Source organism: Balaenoptera borealis (assembly GCF_965194805.1).
Source record: "Balaenoptera borealis genome assembly, chromosome: 17".
Lineage (NCBI taxonomy): Eukaryota > Metazoa > Chordata > Mammalia > Artiodactyla > Balaenopteridae > Balaenoptera > Balaenoptera borealis.
In genome coordinates, this window is record NC_138876.1 from 19398017 (window position 1) to 19424147 (window position 26131).

The 26131-nt window shown below is 43.1% G+C and overlaps 1 protein-coding gene and 1 long non-coding RNA gene across 2 annotated transcripts in view; one reads left to right on the top strand and one right to left on the bottom strand.

Moving 5' to 3' along the window:
* On the bottom strand, window positions 1-25962 carry MAL2 (mal, T cell differentiation protein 2). Its single transcript, XM_082364500.1, has 4 exons — window positions 25761-25962; window positions 12490-12660; window positions 4545-4700; window positions 1-2249 (listed from the first exon to the last, which is right to left on the bottom strand). The coding sequence occupies exons 1-4, from the start codon at window positions 25890-25892 to the stop codon at window positions 2178-2180; spliced, it is 531 nt and encodes a 176-aa protein (XP_082220626.1). The 5' UTR covers window positions 25893-25962; the 3' UTR covers window positions 1-2177.
* The window catches only part of LOC309615228, a 224408-nt gene that overhangs the window by 74230 nt on the left and 124047 nt on the right, over window positions 1-26131 (top strand). The window lies entirely within an intron of this gene.

The following is a 26131-nucleotide window of genomic DNA, read 5'->3' on the forward strand; positions in this document are numbered from 1 at the left end:
GATTATCAAATGAATACTTTATTAGAGTCATAACACTTATAAAATAAATTTCTTTTCATCATGGAGTTACCAGATCTTAAAACCAACCAACACTTCCTCATTTTTACAGCTAAGATATATAAAGAAATTCTCAAATGCCATAATTTTTGTTCAAGTGCTTTGTCAGTCAACTCACAAATCTAGATTGTGATTAATTTATAATTCTAAGTATTCACAGTTAGATGAGTTTTAGGCTTGGTTCTTAATGTTCTAGAAGCAATCCATTTAGAAAAGTGTCACCAAAGCAGATTCATGAAATCATTTAATTTAATGCCACCAAGCATGGACCTGTTATACCTTGGAAACAAAAATACAATCTCAAAACTAAATCTAGCAGACTAACTTTTAACAATTCCAGCCGGAATGGACAATATATCCTTATGGCACATATATGACTCTGTAATATACAATTCATAATTCAGGGTTAAGAGTGTGGCATGGAGCTAGAAAAACCAGGGAAGTTGGATATTATAGAAAAGCTATGACATCAGTATAAAGTCACAAGACTGATATCCTCTTGCCACATAGTAAATATACCTTTTATCTCTGTAATTACATCACAAACCAAACCCTAATCAGATTCTTCTTTCTAAGGGATTATCACATAAACAGGATTTGATCATTGATCATTGATTATGCTACTCATTCAAGATTGTTCTATGTTCCATGAAATCTAACAGCCCAGCTTATACATGGCACTTGTAGTGGATGATTCAGCCAAAAAGCAAACGGTTGTAAGTATAAAATATTCAAAAGCCCTCTTTTCCCAGAGGTAGCCCTCTTGAGGCAAGAGATAAGTATCTTGTTTGGACGGGTGGTGTGAGCTGGGGGCCTAACTCTAACTTGTTCTCCCCTTCAAGCCATTTTGGCATGTTACCACGACCAGGGTCTCTGAGGTGGGTTAAAATACTTTTCTGTGCTATTCATATTCAATAGATGTCAGAACTGTTCTCTAAACATGTGAGGATCTACAACTTTAAGTTATATTTCATACTCTATTCAAATTTAACTCAGAGTCATGTAAAAGAATTAGAAGTAAAAAGTTCACCCTTTGGGGAGCTCTATTGGGTAAAGCCTCACATATCCACACATAAATATTTGTATATTCACGCACAGGGTAAACAGCTGTATTTGAAGCATAAATAAACCCAAAGTAAGACATCAGGAGCTAGATACCAGTTCCAGGAGTGGTTAGTGGTCTCCGGGGCTCTCATTTTAAGGATGCCAGATGAGCATTTTGCTCAGTTGTTAGGAAACACTTAGGTGGATTAAGCAACTAGGGTTCACTTCATAAATTACTTTTTCCTGTACCCAAGACTCTGCTTGAATTAGCTTGAGAAACTATAGCCCCTTCAAGGGTATGTGACCATTAACCTAAAGGCAATGTGATTACTGCATAAGACTAAATACTATGTGGCTTGTCTAATTCGCTTTCTACCTTTCAGGATCAGTTCAATAAAATGCAGAACCCATAACCAAGGTTTTACACCAGAGGTCAGCAAACGATACCCTGCAGCCCACAGGCCAAATCCAGCCTGCTGCCGGTTTTTGTAAATAAAAATTTATTGGAACACAGCTACACTCACTCGTTTACTTACTGTCTATGGCTGCTTTCATGTAGTAACAGCAGAGGTGAGTAGTTGTGACAGAGACTGAATGGCCCACAAAGCCTAAAATATTTACTATCTGGACCTTTAAAGAGTGTCGATCTCCGTTTTACACTAAAACAGAGTTCAGTGGGAAGTTTATTTGAAATGTGTTTTTCTTCAGGAGTCTGAGTTACCTATTAAAATTAAGGTTCAGGTAACTCAGTAACTAAACACAAGAGATACCCCTTTTTTCACGAACGATATCTGTGTATTTTATGGATGTGAAGGGAAATTTTCTTTAAAATAAGAAGAAAAAAAAAAGAGAAAGAGACAGATGTAAAACTAAAGGCTATTTCTCTGTTTAACATCATACTAAAATTAAAATTCCATCCATGAAATGAACCAAAACTTATACTTAAATTCTCTCCATATACTAAACAAATTACCTTGCGGATGCTGTTATATCTGGACAAAATGGTATCCAAATTGATCAGACATAAAGAGTACACAAATGAAACTAACACACAGGCAGTGAGTTTGTAAGGGGTGTTACGGTCGCCATCGTCGTAAAGCCAGACCCAAACTGCAACCGTAACAAGCTGTCGTCACAAAGGCAAAAATCTAAGAAAAAAGAAACAAGAATTCACATCAGATTTATAACCCTGACTTTAAGAAAACATTCGTCCAAAGGAACAACTGTCTGAAGACTGACCAGCCTACTTAAAGATACTTCAACGCTAATGAAAATCGTTTATATTCCTCTCTTTTCTTGATGATTTTATCCCCTCACACCATTAACCTTTCTTTTAAACGTTCTAGCCCCTAATAATTTTCTCATTTGTGGACAGCCTTAGGTTGAGCCTTTTTTCCCATACTGGACTCGCTTGTTAAGCAGTGGTGAAACCCCTAACATGGTACATATTCAAAACTTCACCATGAGACGTCTATTTGCACAGTGATCTCACAGCCAAGCAAAGTGCAGCTGTCAGGACTTGAGGATGTAACAAATCATTTCTGTGACAATGGAAAGTGACCTTAGAGCTGAAGAGAGAAAATCCACAGAAATGAATCATCAGATTGGCGTGGGAGACAGTCCTCAAGTCTGTACTTAGCTCTGAATCACTGTCCTTTATATTCAATAAGGATTTCTTTAGCACCAACTATGCATACATCGGTACATTTGGTACATATAAACAAATAATAGGTATTGTCCTCACCCTTTTGGGGTTTATGATTCATAGAAAACTACCAAAGCAGTTAAATATGTTAAAACATTATGATGTAGTACAGGAATCCTTTACAAGGAAACCAGAGCTCTGAGAAGGAATATCAGATCCACCTACAGAACATTTTTACAGCATAATTACCATTCTGCTATTTTCCCCACCCTTCTTCTCCTGGTTGTCTCTCTGATACATCTCTGATCTAGGCATTTTCTGTTGAATGAGAATGACCACTTTAAAGTACAAATGTGAATATTTACTTAGAACAAGAAATCACAACAACCACGAATTCTGAAAAGCTGACAAATGTCACAAATATTCCCAAATCTAAAACAACAATATTTTTGTTTTATGACCTGCCTGATACATCTTAGTTTTGGAAACCCACTTTCTTCGATATCCTTTTCACAAGACAGTGTGCTCTTCATGAGACAACGGCATTAAAGAGATTTCGTAATCTTGGAGAAAATCTAGTATTTCTTCTTCCGTGGTTGATCAAAATTTGTTTTATTTCAATAACTTAGAAAAGTTTATTTCAGTTTTATACCGTATTTGTAATGACATGCAAACTGTGTAGGTCTGTCAAATTTGGGGAAACCCTCTATCACATTTCATACACGATTTATAAAATTTCAGGACATTTCAAAATTTCTTGAGCAATGATACCCTTAAATGATAAATCTCGAAGTGTAAATCTTAACTACACTCTGAGTTGCTCATAGGTAGTTACAATTGTCCTTCATGTCTTCTCTGCAGTGGCAGATTATGAATTTATGTTACCCTCCGTGATATCGGAATCCTGGGGGGCTGCATACACATGGCTCCCCCCTAGTTCTGTTTATAGTACTGCTCTAGTTTGTGCCTTATCAGCACAGGAATTCTGATAAATTCCATCTCGAATGACTCCCATCAAAAAAAGAAAAAAAAAAAGCCTGGTGCATTTGTAATTATATGTTGAGTATACACCCGAAAGGAGAGAGTTTCTGTTTTGACTAGGAATTCGCTTATGCTTTTGTTCATCCGATGATCTGATCAGCGAGGTTGTTCCCCTGTTGTGAGTCAGCTCAGCTGATTTCACTCACCCACACTGGACTGGCCTGGCCCCTGCATGAATGACCACTTTTGATACCTATTACTAGGGAAAAGGAGTTTTCCTCTCTCTAAGGTATACTGAAATAAAAAGAAAAGTGAGGGACTCAATGGAATGTCACAAATGAATGGCTCATGCATTTAGTTTCTGTCATTAAAACTCAGAAACTAAAGATTTACTTCTACTGGAGTGTATGGATGAAATGGGGATTAATGTAGAACTTGAAGCATGTAGAGGTTTACTAGGGCAGCTTCACTTAGACAGAGAAAGGGAAGGACAAATCTCCCTAACCATGTCTGAAGTTATACCAAGTAGAAAGCACAATTAATTCTTTTCACAAAGTAGACTTTGTTGTGCAAGGTCAACTACTACCGCTGACAGGTATGATCTTACATGAATGTCAGCCTCCTGGTGCTTCAGTTTCATCATCCACAGCACTGGGGGTAACAACTTGGCTCATAAGGTTATTGTACGGATAATCAGCTATTATATGTCTAATGCTGATGGCTATTATTAAAGAAAACTATTGTTGCCGGAGGACTTTCTTGGAGACCTTGACAAGGGAGGGGAAGCGCTGGTAAACTGTGTTCATCAAACACTTACTGTGGCCGCCACGTTGATGTTATACTTGTCATCGTTCAAGAGCGGCTGCACAGCCATGGTTCGATTGCAACGTAGATCGTGCAGTGATGTGGCAGCTGCTTGCAGCAAAAAGGCTCCAAAGTAGAAGACGAACACTGTAAAATGGTAAGCGAGATCCTGAAAGAGGGCGGAAAAGGGAGACAGCTACAGTGAAAAAGAAGAGATTTTTCTTCCGTTCCTTATTTGAAATGAAGTTTACGTTCAGGAAAATTAGAACACTTCAACAGTCTTTAACTGCATTTGCCATTTCTCTTGGCTCCCTCAGCAATGTCAAGCTGTTAGAATACCAGTGAAAATCAACTGACCCGTTGTAATTGGCACAGTGGCAAACCTTCAGATCCACTGAATTTTAGAATAAAATATATAATTTCAGTTTAGACTAAGGTACCATAGAATTCCTGCCCTTAAAATTCAAGTAAAATAGCATTTAAATTACATCTTGTTAGAGTTGTAATATCTATTTTATTATTGTATATTATATAGTTATATAATTATATACACATTCTATAATCATTTTATTTTTGAGCAATTATTATTTTTATCCATTAGATTGTCAGCCCATACACTACGGGCCTATGAAATCACTGAATTCAATACCATATCTCCCGATAGTCTAAAAAACAAAACAAACATATACTTCTACAAAAAGCAGAGGAAATTTTCATACAAAACTCAGTTGTGATTAAGTTATTTATCTCTCGCTGCACGGATGTGACACACAACTCAAAATTCACATCGTCTTACGTGAGTTAATATACCATCAACACACCGCTGTGTATTTTTGTTAACAGTTCCTACAGCAGGTACTTACCATTTATTATTATACACCTTACAATCACCATTTGTTATTTCCATTTGAAGTTGTCATCTTAAAAGGAACGGGAAACGTCTGGTGACATGGCCTGCGACTCTCGGTATGATGTGCCTTCTTCACCAGCCTCAGCTGATGCCACCCTCTTTTTTCCCCTTTGAACGTCAGCCACTCTGGTCTCATCTTGGTCCCCAGGAATCACTCTATACCTCAGGGCTGATACTCTTTACGCATGGTAGCGTCTCTGACCAGAAAGAGTCTTCCCACAACCAATTACCTGTCCCCCAGCCCTCCACACCATCCCCCCCCCAATAATACCACCTTTCTATTCCTGCCTAATTTTGCCTCCTTCCTCCTTTACAGGAGTATCAGAACTGAGTTGTGCTGAAGGCTTTCCCTGTCCAGTCCTGTTTCCTCCCCCTTCAGCTTTCATAGGTGTTACCATCCAATCAACTTCTTACACGTCCAGCTCTGTATGGATACTATCCAGCTATCCGTACTAGCCTTAGGGTCCTATGCGCTCTAGAGTGATGGAGGAAAAGACGTAGTAAGGAACTCATGGCAATGGTGGTGACAAAATCACTATGTAGGCTCCTGGGGTTCTAAAGTCAGGCATGTAAGTTGTACTGGGGAATTACACATCTTGGAAAAGCAGCTCCCGGTGTCCTCCTGGGCCCTTGGAGAGAAGAAACACTTGATCTTGAGACACCAAGTGACTAAGTATCTGGAACTGCTCATTATGAATGGAGTTCTATCAAAGCCACCAACTCATAAAGTCATAGCAACGCTTCTTCAGATGGGAAGGGCACAGCAGCGACCAAGCTGAGCTGGGCTAGAGGGCACAGGTCTGCTGCGCGAGCAGGTAGCGCAGGCCCCCGTGTCACCCACCAGGATGGGACTGCCCTCCTTCCTCAGCCCACACCTATGGCCACATGGGGGAGGGGAGCCCTTAGGTCCAGATGAAGGAGAAAGGAAACACCTGTACTTGTTTCTGATGGCACGCTATGCTGTTGCAAGGTGAAAAGGGACAGCAGCTGCATTACACGTGCATTATAGCCACATTCAGGGTTGGCTTTGAAAGACAGAGGTTAGGGGATATTTTCCCAGTGGATGGAACAACGAGTGGTGCAGCATGTCATACACTTTGTTAAGAAAGCAAAGCGGCCCAAGGTAAGAACATACAGAGACTTGTGGTCAGTGGTGAATGGTCTGGCAGGCTAGTCAGGGCCGTGGAGAATAAGAGGCTACAAGTTTAGAGACAAGGAAGTATGGAGCAGGGAGATAGACATATGGGATTAAGCATACAGTGTGAAGTGTGACCTTTCTGTTACATGGTCACGCCCACCAGAAGCATCCACCATGGGATGGCACGTAGAGAAAATGACCTGGCCAGCTGATGCAACCAGCCTTTGTCACCAGCTACCCGGTCAGTGGCATTATGGGTACAAGAACAGAGTGGTCATGGCTGGGAGGAGGAGGCTATGTCGAGGCCCAATAGCACGGACTCCCAATTGCCAAAGCTGACCTAGCTACCGCCTTTTCTTAATGCTGAACCTGCCAGCAACAGAGACTGACTCTGAGAGCCTGATATGGCACTATTCGCACCTGGTACCAAATTGACGGAACTCAGTTCCTACCTCCCTGGGAGACATAATGGTTCATTCTCACAAAACAGACACTCATTCTGAGTATGGATTTGCTTTTCTTCCCTGCAGAACCTCAGCCTCCAAGACTATCCAGGGACTTACAGAATGCCTGATTTATAGGCATCTACTCAACACAGCACCTGACCAAGGGACCAACTTCTCAGCAGAGGAGGAGTGGGAATGGGCCCACGACCATGAGTTGCCTTGTATGCTGCACCATCTAGAACCCGCTGGCCTGACAGCACGACAGCATGGCTGGCTGAAGGCACCCCTGGAGGCACCACCCTGTGAGGATGTGTGGCCATCTTTCGGGATGCGATACACACAGTGAAAACGAGTTTTCAGTATGGTGTTGTGTCCTCATTGCAAGAGTGAGAACCAGGGGGGGAAGGAGTTTCTCCTCTTACTGTCATCACTCCCACTGACCTGATGAAAGACTGTGACTGCTGTCCCCACAACTCTGGGCTCTGCATGATCAGAGGTCCTGGTCCCCGGGGCATGTACTCTTGCTAGAGGATACAGTAAGCATCCCCTTGAACTATGAGCTATGGCTGCTGCCTGTGTACTTTGGATTCTTTGTGCTCAGGGATCAAAAGGCAAGAGGAGGAGTCACCATCTTGACAAGAGAAGGTAGGGTTGCTGACACACAGGAGGGCAGGAAGGAGTCAATGTGGAACTCGGGTGATCTACTTGGGGCCCTGTTAGAACTCTCTTGCCCAACTGTGACTAAAATGGAGAACTGCAGCAATACTGGCCTGAAAGGATAAAGTTACCAGGGGGCTTACACTCTCTCACGAGGGAGGGTTTGCATGACACCACCAGGTAAACCTCGGAGACCAGCAGACATGAGTGCTGAACAAGAGGAGTTTAAAATGGTCAGTGGAGGAGGGCGGTGACCAAGAGCAGCTGTGGCTCTGAGACCAACTCCTGTCAGAGGGGCTGCAGTTTGTCCCTCTAGCCTCTCTCTTTTAATTTCTGCTTCAGGAAGAGAGGCACCCTGGAACCCCGGAGGAGCGAGGCCGCAAACACGTATGGCGAAGTGGAAGCACGTGGCGCAAGAAGAGGCCTAGAGCATCCACGGCACACGCTGCACACGTGTCCCTTCCAGAAAGAACCTGACATTCTGCTGTGAGGAGCAGAGTTAGCTGACAGCTTTGGCTTCAGTGGATTTGAGATCTGCTGCTGTGTTTGAACTAAGGTCACATTCTTCCTGGGCTGCCCTCAGCCAGTGATGGCCCAGTGCGGTTACTGGTGCTTGGCCACTTTCCCCCAACACAAGAGTCTTAAAGGGAAGGCTGTGCTCTGGAGCTTCTCACTAATTTGGCCAAGACTTTATCACTCTCTAAGACTTTTTTGCTTTATCCTACATCCTCCCTCTTTTGAAGGTGTTATTTCCTCCCCTTTCCCTCAAAAAAAAAAAAAAAATCTCTTATACTTCTAAATCCATCTTAGAGTCTGCCTCCCAGTGGCCCAGAGAGGATACGTACGCTCTTCTTATTCCCTTCTTGGCCATTAACATAATTATAATTGTTCTGTCAGTTGTGTAATCGTTTCCTCACTGCCACTGTCTACTCCAACAAACTCTTTGAGAGCCACTACCATGCCTGGCTTGTACACCATTGTATTTCTAGGTCTTAACATAGGATCAAGCATATACTAGGTGCTCATTAAATATCCCCCATCACTGGAGAGCTACACCCACATTTACATATGGCTACCCTGGACATCTTATTCTAATTCCTGCTATGTGTGGGATGTGTGCGCAAAGGTCTTCCTCACTCACAATTTCACTCATTGTTTTGGACAATGCAGATTATTTGCTCTAAGCCATAGGTTCTCAAAAGTTAGTGTGTATCAGAAGCACCTGAAGAGCTTGTTAAAACACAGACTACTGGGCACCAACCCCAGAGTTTCTGACTCTATGTGTCTGGGTGGAATCTGAGAATCTGCATTCTTAACAAGTTCCCCTGCGATGCTGGTGCTGCAGGGCAGGGACCACCCTTTGTGGACCACCTGTCCGAAGCCCTTGGCCCTCCCCCGTTAGCAGAGGACCCCTTCCCCTTTCTGAGTCTCCGTCACATGCTCTTGCTTTTCTGCCAATCTTCCCAACACTCACGCACCCCCGAGTGCAGCCCACCTGTCGTCACCTCAGGTAAACTCAGCCTCAAGCATGCCTTGAATATTTTCAGCAGCAGGTAACTCTTTCCCACATTCTTATCTCCAGCCCATGTTCTGCTTCTCAGCTCAAGGTCAAACTTTCACTAACTATTAAAAAAAAAAAAAAAAAAAGCCACGCTGTATATAGGGGGATCCTGTTTTACACAATGGCAACATGAAAAAGGGATAATAGTCCCTCTGAGCTGTAGTCTTCTGATTTGTAAAAATGAGGACAACCATCGTTTTCCGTAAGGTCAAATAGGTAAATGAATGTGGGGACAGAAAACATAGCTCAGGACATTTTAAAAATATTAAGTGATTTCCACACTAGGCAGATGGTCACGTGTGCCAGCTACACTTTTGGGGAAGAAGCATGTTTAATTGTACAAGGCCTTTTTTTTTTTTGGTATCTTTTATTTCTCTAACATATTTCTTTCCTTAACACTCCATCTTCCAAAAAGGGAAAAATAAATATGACATCTGTTTAAAGTTAGGTGAAATGGTATTATTGCCAGTCCATATAAAAACAATGAAGAAAAAGCATCTCAAAATTAAAATCTGCTGCTTTCCTCAAATTAGAAGGGGGCAAGTTTTTAGCACTTAATATGTGTTATTACATATCATATTTTTATTTCACCATTTACACCAACACTAGAAAGCTTGGGAAAAAATACTGAAGACATCAACCATGAATACTAATTTAATCTCATGATCAACAAAAACTAGAAGCTATACATACTGTAGGTAATCTCACAATGAATACTTCTAGAAAATAAATTCAACACGCATTCTTCCTTCACGCATGGCATACAGGCGACATTAAACTGTTATCACGGGGTGGGTGGGAAGCAATAATCTTTTGAGCAATTAATGTCTAACAATTCCAGAATGCAGCAATTAAAAATTGTTACCATCTGGTGACAACTCCATGATATGCATGGCTCAAAAATTTACCCGGCTGAGAGTAAACAAGATAAATTTTAAAATCTATCAAAAGCAGCCATGCGGTCAAAAATGACTAAGTATGTAGAAAATCACAAAAGAATAGGGAAAAAAAGGGAGCCCTTTCTAAATACAATGTTAGCGTATAAGCAAATTCCTTGAAGGCCAGAGTTGGCTCTTTGAAAGTATGTCCACCATATGACAAGATTGTGTACTAACAACCACTGTACTGTGTCCTGTGTGTCGCTGTCCCCATTCTTCCCTCAGTAAGAGTGGACTACTCCAGCTAGAAAGCCGTAAGATAAACTTTGCAGGTGACCTATGGAACAGATTGGCAGTTTCAATTGTCCCTTTCATAAAGTGGTTTAATTTAAAAAAAAAAAAAAACAAAAAAAACCCAACGTTTTATTGTCTGAACATCAGATACAATGCTACAAATTGGAAAGAAATACAAATGTGGAAAACCTAATTAAACCTAATAAATTTAGGAAACCTAATATTAATGCTTGTACTCAATATCGAAGATAAGACTCAATATAAGCAAAAGGAAAGAAGAGGGTATGGACATATGTCTAATAAAACCAGGAGTGATATTGGAAAAATATTTAAACATTGGTAAGGCGTGTGCATCAACCAGTTAGACAGAACGTTGAGCACTGCAGGATCCTGGAGACTCACTACTTTTCCAGATATTAACTCTTTTGTTGCTGGGCTATTAGGAGGTCCAGGAAAGTCTCAAAGAAAGGGCCAGGGTGAGAGGGAGCAAAGCACTTAGGAAGAGGCAGTAGACTGGGGAAATGGCTACGTATTAACCAGTAGCAAAGTACCAGTAGGGCTATACTACTGGTACATCCTGGCCAAATACCATCTTCAAGCCTGATATTAAAAGAGCCTGGTGGCACTCACCAACATTAGGGATTGACTGATTCATTCATGCATTATTTTAGGAAAGCCAGGCATTTAGAAAAAGGAGATTAAGCATCTATTTGTAACTTAAATTGGGATTTTTGATCTTCGTCACTTGAGTAATTATTAGAAATATTTTCTCATCGTTAATGAGAAATCAAGGCAAAAATGCAGAAATACATTGTATCAGCAACCTAAGAAATAGGACTTTCGAAGTTTCAAACTCCAAGCCTCAGCGTGTTTAAGGACTTATGATGATTACTGATCACTTACGATAAATCAGACACAAAGCTGAGCACTTTATCCTACATGAATTCCATTATTCCTTGACAGTATCTGGTGAGGTTGGTATTATTATTACTGTTTTTACAGAGGAAGAAATGAGGTTCAATATTTTGCCCAAGGCTACATGGTTAGTAAGCAAACCAGACTAACCTCAAAGCCTGTGCATCAGTATAACCACCACACTACACTCTTCCTCCTCAGCTCTACACTAACCCATGCCATCTGCCCCGGGCCGATTGAATGGACAGCCACGTTTGCTTAGACTTCACTGCTGATAACATTTGGGATGATGGTTCTCTTTATGGTCTATAAATAAGACAAGAACAAATATCATCCTTGCTGCTGAATAAAATACTACCACACCGGAAAGGAACATACATAAAGCCCGACTGAAGGTCTGATTTAAGTTCCTAACCACCAAAGTGTGAAGGAAACCTAATGGTGGTTCTTCATGAACTTCATTAAAGCACTGTCCACCATGCATTGGAATTCATGCTCCACTGGGGACCATTTTGAGACAGTCCCAGAGAATGAATAACCACAAACGTGAAAGAGGCTCCCTATATTATACGAGAAAAAGGGAAAGTAAGTTGACCCAATTTAATGGTGTCATAATTTTTAAAATGGTGTCGATCGGAAATTCATTTCTTAAAACGTAGCAATTCTTGCTAGTCTAGGACAGGCATTGAAAATAAATATAAAATATCCTCTTTCCTTTTCTAAGTATTTGGAGAGTAAAATATAGAGCTACTTGTTTTCTGAAAAGAATATATGTATTTAGTATCTGAAGCAGGAATCAATGGAAAATTTTAAGATATATGGCACAGTATCCATCTCCCAAAGGCATCTGTTCAATAGTTCAATAACTGTAATGTGATTCATTTGTTGTATGAAATAAAAACAGTCTTTGCGGAAAGGTCATCTAACTCATAAAGGAATAAGAGAGAGATGGCTCGGCTCCGTCACCACAGGATCTGAACGAACTGGGACCCTGCTGTCCAGCAAGGCTGGCCACATGGCAGCACAGCGGCCTCTGTGCTCTGACCTTTTCTCTCCCACTAGAGGCAACAGATAGAACAGGGCATCCAGCATTTCAGGACAGAATGAGATATATATAAATTTCTCACATTTTCCTGAAAGAGACTTAAATATCCCTTACCAGGAAGTTCCAATTGGCATTAATCTGAGTCACCACGCCAGACAGGAACACGCCCAGGAAGAGGAGGGAACAGATGAAAGCCGTCACAGACACGAACATGACCCATCCTTGCAGCAGAGGTAGAGGAACGTTGGAGGAGGCGACCAGGATCCACACGAGTCCCCCGAACACCTAAAGGGAAAACGAAACACGGTAATAGGTTGGGGCCACAGAACTGAACATGCTTGCATCGGGCTTACCACTGCCTTTGCTCCTCCCCAGACCCCTGCACGTGTTCCTGCAACCCCGCCAGCGACTTGTCTCTATCGTTACTGGAGAGCTTTCTTCTCTCAGGTGTAGGCCAGCACTGCTACTCTGGGACCTGATCTGACTCCACGCCTATTTCTGCACACCTGCCTTCCTGTTGGACTCTCATCCTCAGCCCACGGCCAGGCTCAGTATTCTTTCACCATCTAAAAGCATTTCCCTTTAAAAGAACTTGAAAAAGAATAGATACATGTATATGTATAACTGCATCACTTTGCTGTACACCTGAAACTAACACAACATTGTTAATCAATTATGCTCTAATAGAAAATAAAAATTTAAAAAAATAAATAAAGTATTTTCCATTGACCCCGCTGCCTCTCTAACTACTGCCCTCTCTAAGGGTTTCCCTTTTCAGTTCACCATTTTTACCAATTCATCTTTGCTAGGCCTCCGCCTCCTCTCCTTGCTGTTACTCTTCAAACCACTGTCCACTGGCTTCTGCTTTCACCATTTCTCCGAGGGGCTATTAACAAAGATCAGCCATAACGTCCTAACTTGTCGCTTCTAATGGCCATGTTTCAGTCCTCATCATGACCTACTTGTACAGGTGAGATTATGGCCTATATACAGAATAGCAGCTATTGTACACGACAGTAAACAATAAAATCTTCCATCATTTACTGACACTCTTCTATGTGCTGGGCATGAGAATAGGTACTTGAGATATTCACAGATCTAATATTCAATAAATACCTACTGTCAGGCATTGTGCCAGGTGCTAGGAATAAAACGGTAAACAATGGTCTCCACCATCACATAATTCACAGTCTCTTACAGGAAAGAGAAAATTAAGCAAGTCGCTAAAATGCTGCTTCACACAAGTCACAACTGGGCAAACACTGGGCACTGCAAGTCCACACGATGAGGGCTCTAAATCCAGATCTGAAAAGTCAGGAAACAGTCCCTAGAAGCAACAACCCAAAGGACAGGGCCAGGGAGAATAGCAGCGGGCAGAGAAGGCTGTTCCAGGGCAGGGGCTGCGTCCTGAGATGGTCTGGGGAAGCTGAGAAACAGGCTGGCAGAGCTGAAGGGCAGAGCTCAGGGTGGCAGGAGCAGCGGGTACCATGTGCAGAACGGCCAGAGGTGCAAGCTGGAGACGGAGCTGGAGGGTCCTGAAGGTCAGGTCAAGGAGACGAACTTCACCCAAGGGCAATGGGAAGCCTCAGATCACCTTGAGCAGGAATGAGCATGATCCGGTTTGTATTTCCGAGTTTCTCTCTGGCTGGAGTGTGACAATGGATTGGAGGGGAACAGGTGGAGGGCTGAGGGACCACAGCGGAGACTGTTACGATAACAGAGCGTAAAGTAGACTCCAGGAGCTGAGCACAGACAGAAGTGAGTGGCTCAGAGAGAAACTGAGAAGTAGATGCGAGGGTGGTTGGTGGCTCAGCAGATGTGGGACATGACAGCAAAAGAACAGATAAGGAAAATACCCAGATTTCTGGCTGGGACAGCTGGGAGTGAGTGAGAAGACACAGGAGGAGAAGTGGTGAGGGGCGAAGACAGGCAGCTTTACGAACCTGACAGCAATAGCCTCGTCCATACTACCACCAGAGAGATAAAGGCTACACACCCTCTGCATGGCATTCCAGGACCTTTACGAGCAAACCTGCCTTTTGCATGCTTGTCTCTTGCCACTAAACCCCTCACATCTCACATTATAGAAAAAGAAATGAACAGTCCAGAGACAAAGCTCTTTCACATCTGAGTGGCCTGACATATGCTGGCCCAGAACGTCGTTCCTTCCCCATGCGTATTTGAGAAACTCCCATGCACGGCTCACCCTGAAGAGCACATCAACCTAAAGGTCCTTCCTGAGTTCCACCCCATGCTCAGGCCCCCCTCTGCCCTCTGGGCAAGCTCCCTACTAGGGATTTGTGACGTCGATGGGAAACATTGTAATTGATGCCCCTGGCTTTCAGTCCAACTGTACTCTTAGATTTTCTTGGCAGCATGCTGCCTTATAATGGCTTGCATCCCATGTCATTTATTAATCTACATAATAATTCTTTCCTAACTCTCAGTCCGGCACTGTGCTACATTTGGCAACACAAAAACCTTAGGCTATGTTACACCTGCCTGGAGACACCGACAGGCAAGTGGGAATCAATCCTCCCCCCCGGCCCCCATCCCCCCACACAATATAGCAGGTACACCTGGCATATGGAAGGCTCTCAGATACTTGCTGAGTGAACAAACTCCTAGTTCCCATATGAGAACAGCTGGAGCACCAAATATTAAAAACCAATAATCGTGTGAATCTTGCTAGATAATATCCAAACTACGTAAGGCACTAAAAGTTAAAAATACAAGTATTAATTTGTTTCTTAAAAAAAGGCCCATACAATTCATTAGTACTTTGAAAAACATTTTGGAAAGCCTAATAAATTATCACTTGAGCAATGATAACAGAAGCACCAATCTAATAAATTGATAATAGTGGTGGTATATCTCAAGTCCTTATTCCAAATCAAATATGAACAATCAACGCCGAAAGTTTTATGAAGTAAATCTAAGTCATGGGTAATAATGCATATTAAAAAAATGTAACCACAACCTTATTAGTAGCTATGAAAGAAACAATGTCCCTGTTAAAAGAGTCTATACTCTTTCATACTGTTTAATAAATATTTGAAGGTGATAAGATCTTCCACTTTTTCTTTTTTTCTCAGCCTCTTCTTGGTAGACTTTTCTTACTCTCCCATCACAAATAAGCTACATTAAATACTGTTTAAGACATATACATCATTATTACACATCTATTAATTCAAGAATCATTTATTGAAACTCTAGGTGCCAGTATAAAGAATAATAAAGAACAATTGGCCACTGTTTATTAGGGACAGGCAGACTCAGATAGATAAGCATAATTATATGATATCGAAGATTATGATAATTTCACACCTCTGAAGAAGAGGCTATATGATCCCTTGGAATTAAACATAACATGTAATAAACCTGAACTGGACCTCAAACTGGTCAGCCTCAAATCTGCTGCCAGGCACTGCAGAAGGACACTGAGAAAAAAAAAAAAGGCAAGGTTCTATCTCCAGGAGCTCTAATAAGGGAGAAATAGACACCATCAAATCTGATTCAGGAGCAGATTGTGGCGAGTGCTATAAAAAGGGCTCAACACCGTGTGCTCCGAGAGACTGCGAGAGGGAAGAAGAAACAGAACGGCAGGAATCTAGACGGTAGGCAGGGGAGGCAGGTTTTGAAGCAGGCTTTCAAGGCAGACGAGGGCTGTCACAGCGGATGCTAATGTGAAACAGTAGAGATGAACTCTTCTTGTCGGACTCAAAACTACAGCCCCTCCCAAACTTCAAAGGCTTGGAAAGGGAACTAAGTGTGTACATGAAAAGAGAACAGACTTGCCTCCCCATTTGTGGTGTGTGTGTGGCTGGAAAGGGGGTAGGGGAGGCAGGAAGGTGTATGGATGCCTCCCCCGCCCCAAATACACACACACACACACACACACACACACACACACACGCTACATCCCTAGATCAGAGATTCCGTGAAATACAGATTTAAGTCGTCCTTACCACAGGAGCTTTGGAACATAGAGGATGGCCCAGAGAAGAGAAATAATCCCACTCTGGAGATCCACCTTCCTCGTTGCAAGACGGTCACATTGGTGAATGGGTCCCTAGGGCCTTGACACAGTTATTTCTCCCTACTTCACGATAAGCTACCTTTTCTTTTGGCCAAAAGCTACCTTTTCTCCCGAGCTTCCCAATCTAGCTCCAACTTTAAAAATTGAGCTTTTAATAACATTACCAATGCTTAGTATATTCCCTTGACCTAATTCTGCACATTACGAAGCTCAGAGTATTTACCATGCATGTTAATTATCAGCATCCCTGTTCAGTAGAGGTGGCTCTGGAGGTAGCCTGTTTTTAGAAGTGAAACGCAGAGCACAAAAATGGTTAAAATCTGAGGGAGACTAGTTGATAACGTTTCGTAGCAACTGCAGAGTGCACGCACCCTGAAGAAGGCTGGAATCCCTGTTCACCCACGGTGATCTGAATCCACATTCTGACCCCTTGTCTATCATGGCCTTCCACCACTCTCTGGTGTCCTAAAAAGTCTGATAATTACACACAAAACTCCCAAATGCACCACCTTTTGACATTTCTGTAAGGAACCAAGTCAGGGCTCATGACTTTGAATCTCAAGCTCTGACAAAAAGACAACCCGCCTTCCAGGTAATGCAAAGGCAAACACGTCTTCAAGTAGATATCAGTCTTCCCCTGTGACCCCCTCACCTCCTGAGCTCAAATTTAGGTGTACCTGGCACACACCTCAAGCGCTCAGATACATCCCGAGTTGCCGTGATTAAGTTGCTACCCATTCCTAAGGCCACGGCTCTCCTTGGTGGCTTACTGTAGCATATGCTCATCCCTTCAGCTTGGCTCCTGCAGGGCAGAAGGGGTGTACCTTGGCTGACGCCTTCCCATAAGAACACCATGGAAGTATTATTCATCCACACATCACACCGAACTGAACCCTCAGAGCTGGAGCTAAAACATGTTTTCACTAGAAACTGTGGACTGGCAAAAATATGTAACCCCACGGGAAACCACGGTCTTGAGCAAGCAGCAATTCTGGCTGCATGGATTACAGACTGCTCAAATTGAGTCCTATTTGGATGGTCTTCCTATGTCCCCAAAGGATTCCTTTTGCAAACACCCTTTTTCTTTTCAACTGTCACTTATTTCCTAATAGCGTGCTTTTAAAACATGCCCTCCGACATCTTGGCTAATAATTTTCAAACCACTTTGACACCTTCATCTTAGTATACTCTTATTATTCACTAAGTAAACAGGCCAATTCCTACTCTGACCTATTTTCAGTCAGTGTTTGGAATGAAACCAGGGAAAGGTAAGTGAAGCTGAAGGTATAAAGGACTGGTTAGACTGCCCTAAGGAGAAACATTTCAATACTTAGAACTTTCTGTGTATAACATATGACCTCTCTTTCCAATTCTCCTACTGCTTACATATTGGGCTTTTCATCACTTTATATCAGTGAGGACGAACAAATCAGAAAGACTAGAGGAAAAAATGTCTCCCAATCGGGCTTACAGAGTTAATCTGAGTAAGAGGTCGAAGCTGGTGAGGGTAACAGAAATACGAGCTAGCATTTATCTAGGTCTTGTGTTCAAGCACTATTCTAAGGGTTTTATTTGCACCAATTTAATCCTCTGAGATTAACACTGAGAGATTAAACACTGAGAGCTAAGTACTATTATTATTATTACCATTTTATACAGAAGTTAATCAAGGTAGAGAGCCATTAATAAATTGCTCTAAGTTATACAGTTAATAAATGTTAGACCTGGGATTTGAACCCAGCAACTGGCTACCAGAGCTTACGCTCTTAACATTATGTTAGTTCGTCCCCATCAAAGTTTCGTGTTTATTCTAGAGCAGGGTTTCTATACTTTTGCCATGGATTGGCTTGGGGCAGGGGCAGGGCTGATTCTCCAAAATCATATCCAATTGGGTAGATAAGTGCATATACATTTTTCTGAGGGCACAGTCTACAATGTTCATCCGAATCACAAAGGCGTTTGTGGCCCTCCAAAAGTTCAGAATACCTTATCTTCTTGATCACCCCTCCTATTTCAATGGGTGCTACAAATGAAACAATAGGATTAAAGGATGTTAAACATGTTCAGACTATTTATCTTCTAGGGACTAGATTACCTATAACTCCATTTTACACACAACTTGTATTCCAAAGAATGTTTTTAAGTGGGAACATACTTCAGTCAACAGATACAATAGCTGAATAGATGTGTTTACAAGGCAGCCCATAAAAGTGTAAAGTCACTCATGATGTGACTGCAGTCCGGTGGTTACAGCACTGGTGAATACTCCTGCCTGCCTCTCCAAGCTCACCCTCTCCCCTGCAATGCTCCTTCCCCTGCCACCGCATCTCTGCCCTGCAGCCTCTGTCCCTCACCCCCTGCACACAAAGCGTCTGTCACACTGGGCCATGCTTCTGCTCAGCACGCTGCCATCAGAATTTTCGCTGGATAACTAAACTCTAGTACTATATCCTCCAGAAAGACTTCCCTGGCTGGATGCCATCTCTTGGTGCTTCCATGGCTACCAAACTGATACTAATCTTAAAATGGAAAGCCCATATTATAGGGGAGAAGTACGCTCTGGCCCTCTTTTATTCTCATTTATAATTTCCCTTGATTTTTAAAATCCTCTTTTCATGTTTATAGGTAACTAGTTATCACCTAGGTTAAAATTGTTCACGCATGCCCGTGCTTCAGTATCAACAAGGACTGTACAAGTCATTGCCTCTTTTCTTTCCTTTTACCTTACTTCTTCTGAACGCTATTATACAAAAGTTAGGAATGTCATCTATGGCGACTATGAAAGGGCATGGCCCTTTTCATATAAAACAGGACACAGGAAATTCAGGTCAAACTTTAAACTCCTGGAGAGGAGTCATGACATTTTAAAAGTTGGGCAATAATAAATGCTGGAGAGCGTGTGGAGAAAAGGGAACCCTCCTACACTGTTGGTGGGAATGTAAATTGGTATAACCACTATGGAGAACAATATGGAGGTTCCTTTTTTTTTTTTAAAGATATTCTCTATGTATTTCTTCTTTAGGTCTTTTTTTAAAATTTTTATTTATTTATTTTTATATTTATTTTTGGCTGTGTTGGGTCTTCGTTTCTGTGCGAGGGCTTTCTCTAGTTGCGGCGAGTGGGGGCCACTCTTCATCGCGGTGCGCGGGCCTCTCAAAAAACTCTTTAAAAAACTAAAAATAGAGCTACAATATAATCCAGCAATCCCACTCCTGGGCATATATCCAGAGAAAAGATACATAATACATAATGCATAATTCAAAAAGATATATGCACCCCAATGTTCATACCAGCACTATTTACAATAGCTAAGACATGGAAGCCACCTGTGTCCACTGACAGACGAATGGATAAAGAAGATGTAGTAGATACACACATGGAATATTACTCAGCCATAAAAAAGAATGAAATAATGCCATCTGCAGCAACATGGATGGACCCAGAGACTATCATACTAAGTGAGGTAAGCCAGACAAAGACAAATATTATATGATACAGCTTATATGTCTAATCTAAAAAATGATACAAATGAACTTATTTACAAAACAGAAATAGACTCACAGAAATAGAATATAAACTTATTGTTACCAAAGGGGAAAGGGCAGAGGGATAAATTAGGAGTTTGGGATTAAAATATATACACTACTATATATAAAATAGAGAACCAGCAAGGACCTACTGTATAGCACAGGGAACTATACTCAGTATCATGTAATAACGTATAATGGAAGAGAATGTAAAAAAAAGAATACATATATATACATATATATGTATAATTGAATCACTCTGCTGTACATGTGAAACTAACACAACATTGCAAATCAACTATATTTCAATAAAAAGTTAAAAAATAAAATAAAATGCTAGAAGAAAGGAAAAAGTTGGGCAAGACTTAAGAGGGCGTACTCCAAAGCTGCTCTTCCCCGCTCCAGCCAGTTTCTCTAGAATATTTTCACACTGTTCAGTTTGTCCTACAGAACAATCACACAGCATTTGCTAAGTACTGAACGTCCGTGGTGTTGGCTACACCTGCCTCGCTCCTGTCCCATGTCATTACACAGTCTTCCCTATTCAGCTATATCAATGCAGATATGCCACATCCATGGCTCCTACCACCGGGTACGACATTTCTATCAGGCGCCACAAGACAAATCTCCTCTCCTTAACCTTTTCCTTTGGAGCTCAAGGTCAAGGTTTTCAGCAACTTGGTTTGAAGTTTTCCATGTTTCAGTTCTTCCTATTTCTTACGGAACTGCCAGCCAGGGAAAACGATTGCTGAAAATAATCTTTGGCAGGGGCACATTTTTTTCTTATGAAGTTTTAAAGACTTTTTTTTCACATGGGTGGAGATTTTTAACCCAGACGCAAAGTAAAAATTTTACCTATAGAATTAAAACCCCTTTGAAGCAGGGAAAACATACCCACAGACAGCCCCTCTTCACCACTGCAGACACACAATGTCCCTTTGCAACCGAAATCTATTTTCTGGGTGAGAAAAGAGAACTCTATACAGCTGAACATTTAGGTGTTAGTCCATCTACAGTCAAAGCTGCAGGTTGAAAATAACCTGAAATCCCTTCCGTAGAACTATCTGCATGACGGCACATGCCTGCTCCACAGCCCCTCCTTCCCCATCATCCTTTCATTAACATTTTGTTTTTCTGGCGTTAAGTCCTCTGTGTTACATCTTATACTTAAGTTTGGTCTACGATCATTTCAGGCCATGTCAAAACTTTACATATGCGGTTGACCTTCTAAATATCAAATCTGTGCCTCTTCTCTGCTTCTTTTCTTTGTCCTACTTCTAGTTCTCACCACCCCTCATCCAAACCACTGCAATAAGCCCTTTAGCTGACCTTCCTGCCTTCAATCTCTCTGCTTTATAACCAGACTTCATTACTCAAAGATTTCTGCAAGTCTGATCAAGTTATCCCTGTCCTTCAGCAGCTCCCCATCACAGACGAAAACAAATGCTATGCCTTGGCCTATCATTTCTCAGCAAACCACACCTTGACCCCTACCTGCTCTTTTTCCTCCTCCTGCCACCTTCCCATAAGTCATGTAGAAAAACACCAACCATTGCCAGAACTTCATGCCATGGTCTTTCTTGTCTCTGGGGTTTGCACATGCCCTTGTTTCTACCTGGAATTCTCTTTCCCACTTTTGTCTACTGAACCCCTACTCATCATTTCAGGCTAAACTCAAATGTCACCATCCCATTAAAGCTGCCCTGTCCTGGCCGTCCCAGTGGCCAGATGTACTCCACCCTGTTTTTCAATAGTACTTTTCGTAAACCAATTTTATCACTTCAAATGCAGCACTGTAATTCTTTCTTGGCTTTATACTTTACCGTATAGGACTTTCTTTTAAGGGCAGGAGTTATGTTAATTATCCTATTTCCAGGGCATAAGATAAGGCCTGATGCATACCAGGTTATTAATTATTTGTTGAAAAAATGAAAATTACTGTCGCATCCAAAACACTGCAGCTAGAAGCCTGTGAATAAGAGTCCTAGACTATCTCCCATAAAGAGAAATGTTCAGGAATATCATGGGGAATGTAGACAGTTTCCTAAATACTGAAACTGTGAAACACACTGAATTCAATAATGACCTTTATTCTTTTCCATGTTTAATACTGTTACTTCCAATCTTCTTGTGCATAATACTCATTGAGGACAAGGACCAGAGATAGCTTGTTTAGCCCAATAGTACAGATGTTCCAGTGTCATTTTCTTATAATACACCTGCCTGGAAAGTGCTTTAGCTATAGTTCACTTTCCACTGTTGTGTCTTTATTCCCTGAATGGTAGTTATTTGGGGGGCATATCCTCTCAACTAGGTTATAAGCTCTTTCAAGTGAGGCAGAGTTTAAATATCTTTGTTCCCAGAATAGTGTCTGGCGCACAACAGGTATTCAATAAACACCTGATGAATGATTTACAAAACACTAATTCAGGAAACACTTAATCAAAACATTAGATTTTGAAAATGATAACTTTTGAAGGCAACGTTTTCCATCTTAAACTAAAAGGCTTCACTTTGCAAAACTAACTTAGTATTAAACTCTTCATAGCAAGCACACATTGATAAGTATAGCTGAGTGCAAAAACCCACAGGTAGACAACTTAGGTGTCTAGCAGTACAACATACCTATCTCAAGAAAACCACACCATGCATGTGAAGTTGCAATATCTCCACCTATAAAGCCAGTGCTATAAACTACTTTACCTGGTGTTTGGAGGCTGGCAATATCTGTATCTTTTGAATCATCTCCCCAACAAATGCCTGACACTTGAGAGATTGTCAATGTGGTACAACAAGGCAAATTGAAATTAAATGATTGAGCAAAGTTACTGGTTAGTGCGAGAAGTGAACTCCAAGATCATGGTTTCATTAGCTTAGTCAACTATAGATAGCCCAGCATCTTTGTCAGATGCAGTTTTCAGGTGTTCAGTTTTAGACAGCAATGGGACATAAAGAAATTGCAAGGACAAATGGATTCGATAGAAAGCCAAAATTAAGGAGTTTGGGCATATTCAGAAACAATGGCAGAGGCTAAAATAAGGGGTCCCCAGAAAGCACATCACCCAGAGCTTAGAACTGCTTCTGGTGAATTCTCACGTTTAATTTACAGAGAGAAATTTCTGAAGAGGAGCCATGGGAGACTGAACAATTTCAAGGGATCAGAAAATTAGAGGGATATTAAGAAATCCGGGACCAAAGTGCTTCAAAAGTGTCTACTTTGCTTATATCTGTGCATCTCCTCCGTGTGGATGTTCTAGGTAGAGAGAGGGGACCAAGGTGGCCTCCACCTCTGCTCTCTTAAAGCACACGATCCAACAGCTCTAAGTGGCACAGAAGGATGAGGGCCAAGAAGGAGCTATAGTTTGGCTCTAGTGTGGTCTCTTGTTTCTCTAAGGTCACCAGTTTCACTGGAATATTCTGGTCCTTTTATTTTTTGCAGGTTGGGTTGGGGAGGAAGGAGGTTGATATCAAGTAAAAGGTAATGGAGGCCTATGATTGAAACCTATCAAGATATTTGGCCAAAAAAAGTGAAAATTAAACGGAAATGGCTTTCAGAAGTGATGCTGTTCTATCTAGATAAGGATCCTAGAAGTGTTTTGGGGCTAAGAAGCCAGAGGAAATGAAGAGACAAGAGGAAGGGACTGGATACTTCTGTGAGCCTGGGATTTCCCCTGGGATGGGGCGTGGCAGAAGTTCTAGCAGAGGGAGAGGGTTCACATTCGCAGGAGAGAGCTGTCTCGTCCACAGAGCCCCGAAAAGGCCTCCCTTGGTGGTTCCCAGACATGACTGTACATTAGAACCTCGCGGGAGCTTTTTAAAAAACCTAATGAACTCGGATGCTGCCCCAGAGAGTCTGATTTAATTAGTCTGGCCTAGCGACAGTATTTTAAAAAGCTGCCCAAGCAATTAAGTATAGCAGGAGTTGAGAACTAACCAATGGGCTAGATAAATAAAGAGATATGGGGGTGGGAGGGAGGAAATAGAATAAACCACTTTCCACTTTTTTCCTCAGAATTAGGTGGAGTTTCCAAAAGTGTCACATGATCACGGGTGGTTCTTGAGATGGCATTTGATTTGATAGCACATGGCTAGGCCTTCTTTGCATATATATATACATATATGTATGTCACATTTTTTACATATATACATACATATGTAAACATATAACTACCTATTTGAATAAATATTAGAAAAATATGATCAGCATATCAAATTTGAGAATTCATGTTTTTATTGCTTAGGCTGAGGCTAAGGTAAGGTACTGAAGCTCAGAAAGTGAATGCATTTAAAGTGCACCATCTGTAAATTCTAGAACAGGTGAATACGGCAAAAACTTCTAACAGAGGTATGCAAACAACTGGAGTCTGAGGAACACGGAAGTAAAGTAGCCCAGAACCTATAAAACCTTTCTTCCCAGGCTTCACTGGTCTCAGGCTGTCTCCCTCCCCACAGTAGGGCTGCCCACCCAAGGCCACCCTCTCCCCGCTCTTCTCACCTGGGTGCCCGCACCTCATCCCAAGCATTCAGATGCTTCCGAACTGGGCTCAGACTCAAACCAGTTTCTTCTAGCCTCGCAGTCACGATCCAATTACTGATGTCATAGCCTGTAACTCACTTGTCTCCTTTTTCAGATTCAAATCTGAGCTAAACTTAACTTAGGGTGCCTTAGCATAATGGGACGGAAAACCAATGCTCACAAGGCGTTCCAGCCCCACAAGCACAAAAGTGAAACCGAAGCGACCCAAATCCAGGTTATGCAAACTCAAAGGTGTGGGTGAGGGGGACGATATGAAAACCCCAAACCGAGCAAGCAAAGCCAGCCTGCAGGAAAGGCACTGACTGGCAAACGTTTCACTCTGTATTTGCCATTCTCAGGGCATGATGCAACCTCAGGTTGCCCAATTTATATTTGCACATTTTCCCCAGCGAGCTTCAAAACCTCCCAACTCCATTAAAGTGCCTTTTAAAAAGTTCAAGTCTGCAGCCCAAGAAGGCTGCACGACAGGCCGGGTGACCCGACGGTCACCTAGGCCCAACAAAGTGCGCTGAGAGGGTTTGGAGTTGCAAAGGTAGACTAGGAAGGGAGAAGGCGCAAACTCAGGCAGCGAGGAGCTTGACAGCCACGTTTGTACTTTTACCCTACCATTCTCAGCCCACTTGATTAGACACTGCCCAGGGCACCGTATGGGCTTCACCTTTTCCCTGCCCTGCCTCCTGAGCTCTGCTCCTCTCCCCAATCCAAAGGGCGCTCATAATGGCAAAAGGAAAAAAAAAACAAACAGCCCAGGTCTTTTAGCCCTCCTTCTCCTCTTCCTGGTACCTCCTGCCCCCTCTTTCCACATCCTGGCGGCCTCCTGGTCACCCGGTCGTTGGCTCCACCTTGCACCACCCAACAAAATGGCAGGTAGCATCAGGCGAGGCCGAGAGCGCCGGCTCCCGCTCCAGCCCAGCGCGGCCCCTGGCCAAACCGCCGGGGGTCTCTGACAGTACCCCAACTCCAAAGAGCCTTCTCCTCTCCAAGTCCCCAGTCCTCGGCCCCGCGGGGCCTCCTGCTCGCTCTCCCGGGACCATTTCTGTCGCCAGCGGAGGAGCAGGTGCCAGCGTAACAGGTGCCAGGCGAGAGGGCCAGGGCGGTGGCGCCGTCGCCCAGGTGCGGGCTGCGCTGGGCATCGGGAGGACCCGGGGGGGGCGCGCAGGAGAAGGCCACGCCGGGGGGACGGGAGCTGGGGGCCGCGCAGCAGGAGACAGCCCGGGGGCAGGATGCCGCTGCCAGTTCTCGCCACCCGGGGCGCGACCCTCGCCCAGGCTGCCCCACTTACAATCTCCAGGCAGACGAAGGCGCCCGAGTAGGTCCGCAGGATGTCGGTGCCGACGGGCAGGGTGACCCGTGGCGCCGGGAAGGACACGGCGGGATTCGGGGGCGGCGGGACTGGCGCTCCGCCGGCCGACATGCTGCCGCTGTCACTACTGCGTCTCCGCGCGCCGCCGCCACCTCCCTCCGCCTGCCCCCGCCTGCCTCCGCCTCCCGGGCTCCCGCCGCCGCCGCCGCCGCCGCCGCTGCTGCTCGGGTCCGCGGGCTCCGGGAGCGCCGCCCGGGAGGGGGGCGTGGCAGCGCTGTCTTCGGCCAGGCGGGGCCCCGCCCCGTCACGTGGGCCCAGGTGAGCGCGCCTCCGCCCCGGCGCCCGCGCGG

What these genes read in the sequence shown, in the direction of transcription:
- MAL2 (XM_082364500.1), bottom strand. Translation starts at nt 25,892, where the DNA reads ATGTCGGCCGGCGGAGCGCCAGTCCCGCCGCCCCCGAATCCCGCCGTG. An exon ending in ATGCCAATTGGAACTTCCTG is followed by an intron (nt 4,701 to 12,489) that starts GTAAGGGATATT and finishes GCCCTCTTTCAG; the next exon opens with GATCTCGCTTACCATTTTAC. An exon ending in ACATCAACGTGGCGGCCACA is followed by an intron (nt 2,250 to 4,544) that starts GTAAGTGTTTGA and finishes CTTTTTTCTTAG; the next exon opens with ATTTTTGCCTTTGTGACGAC.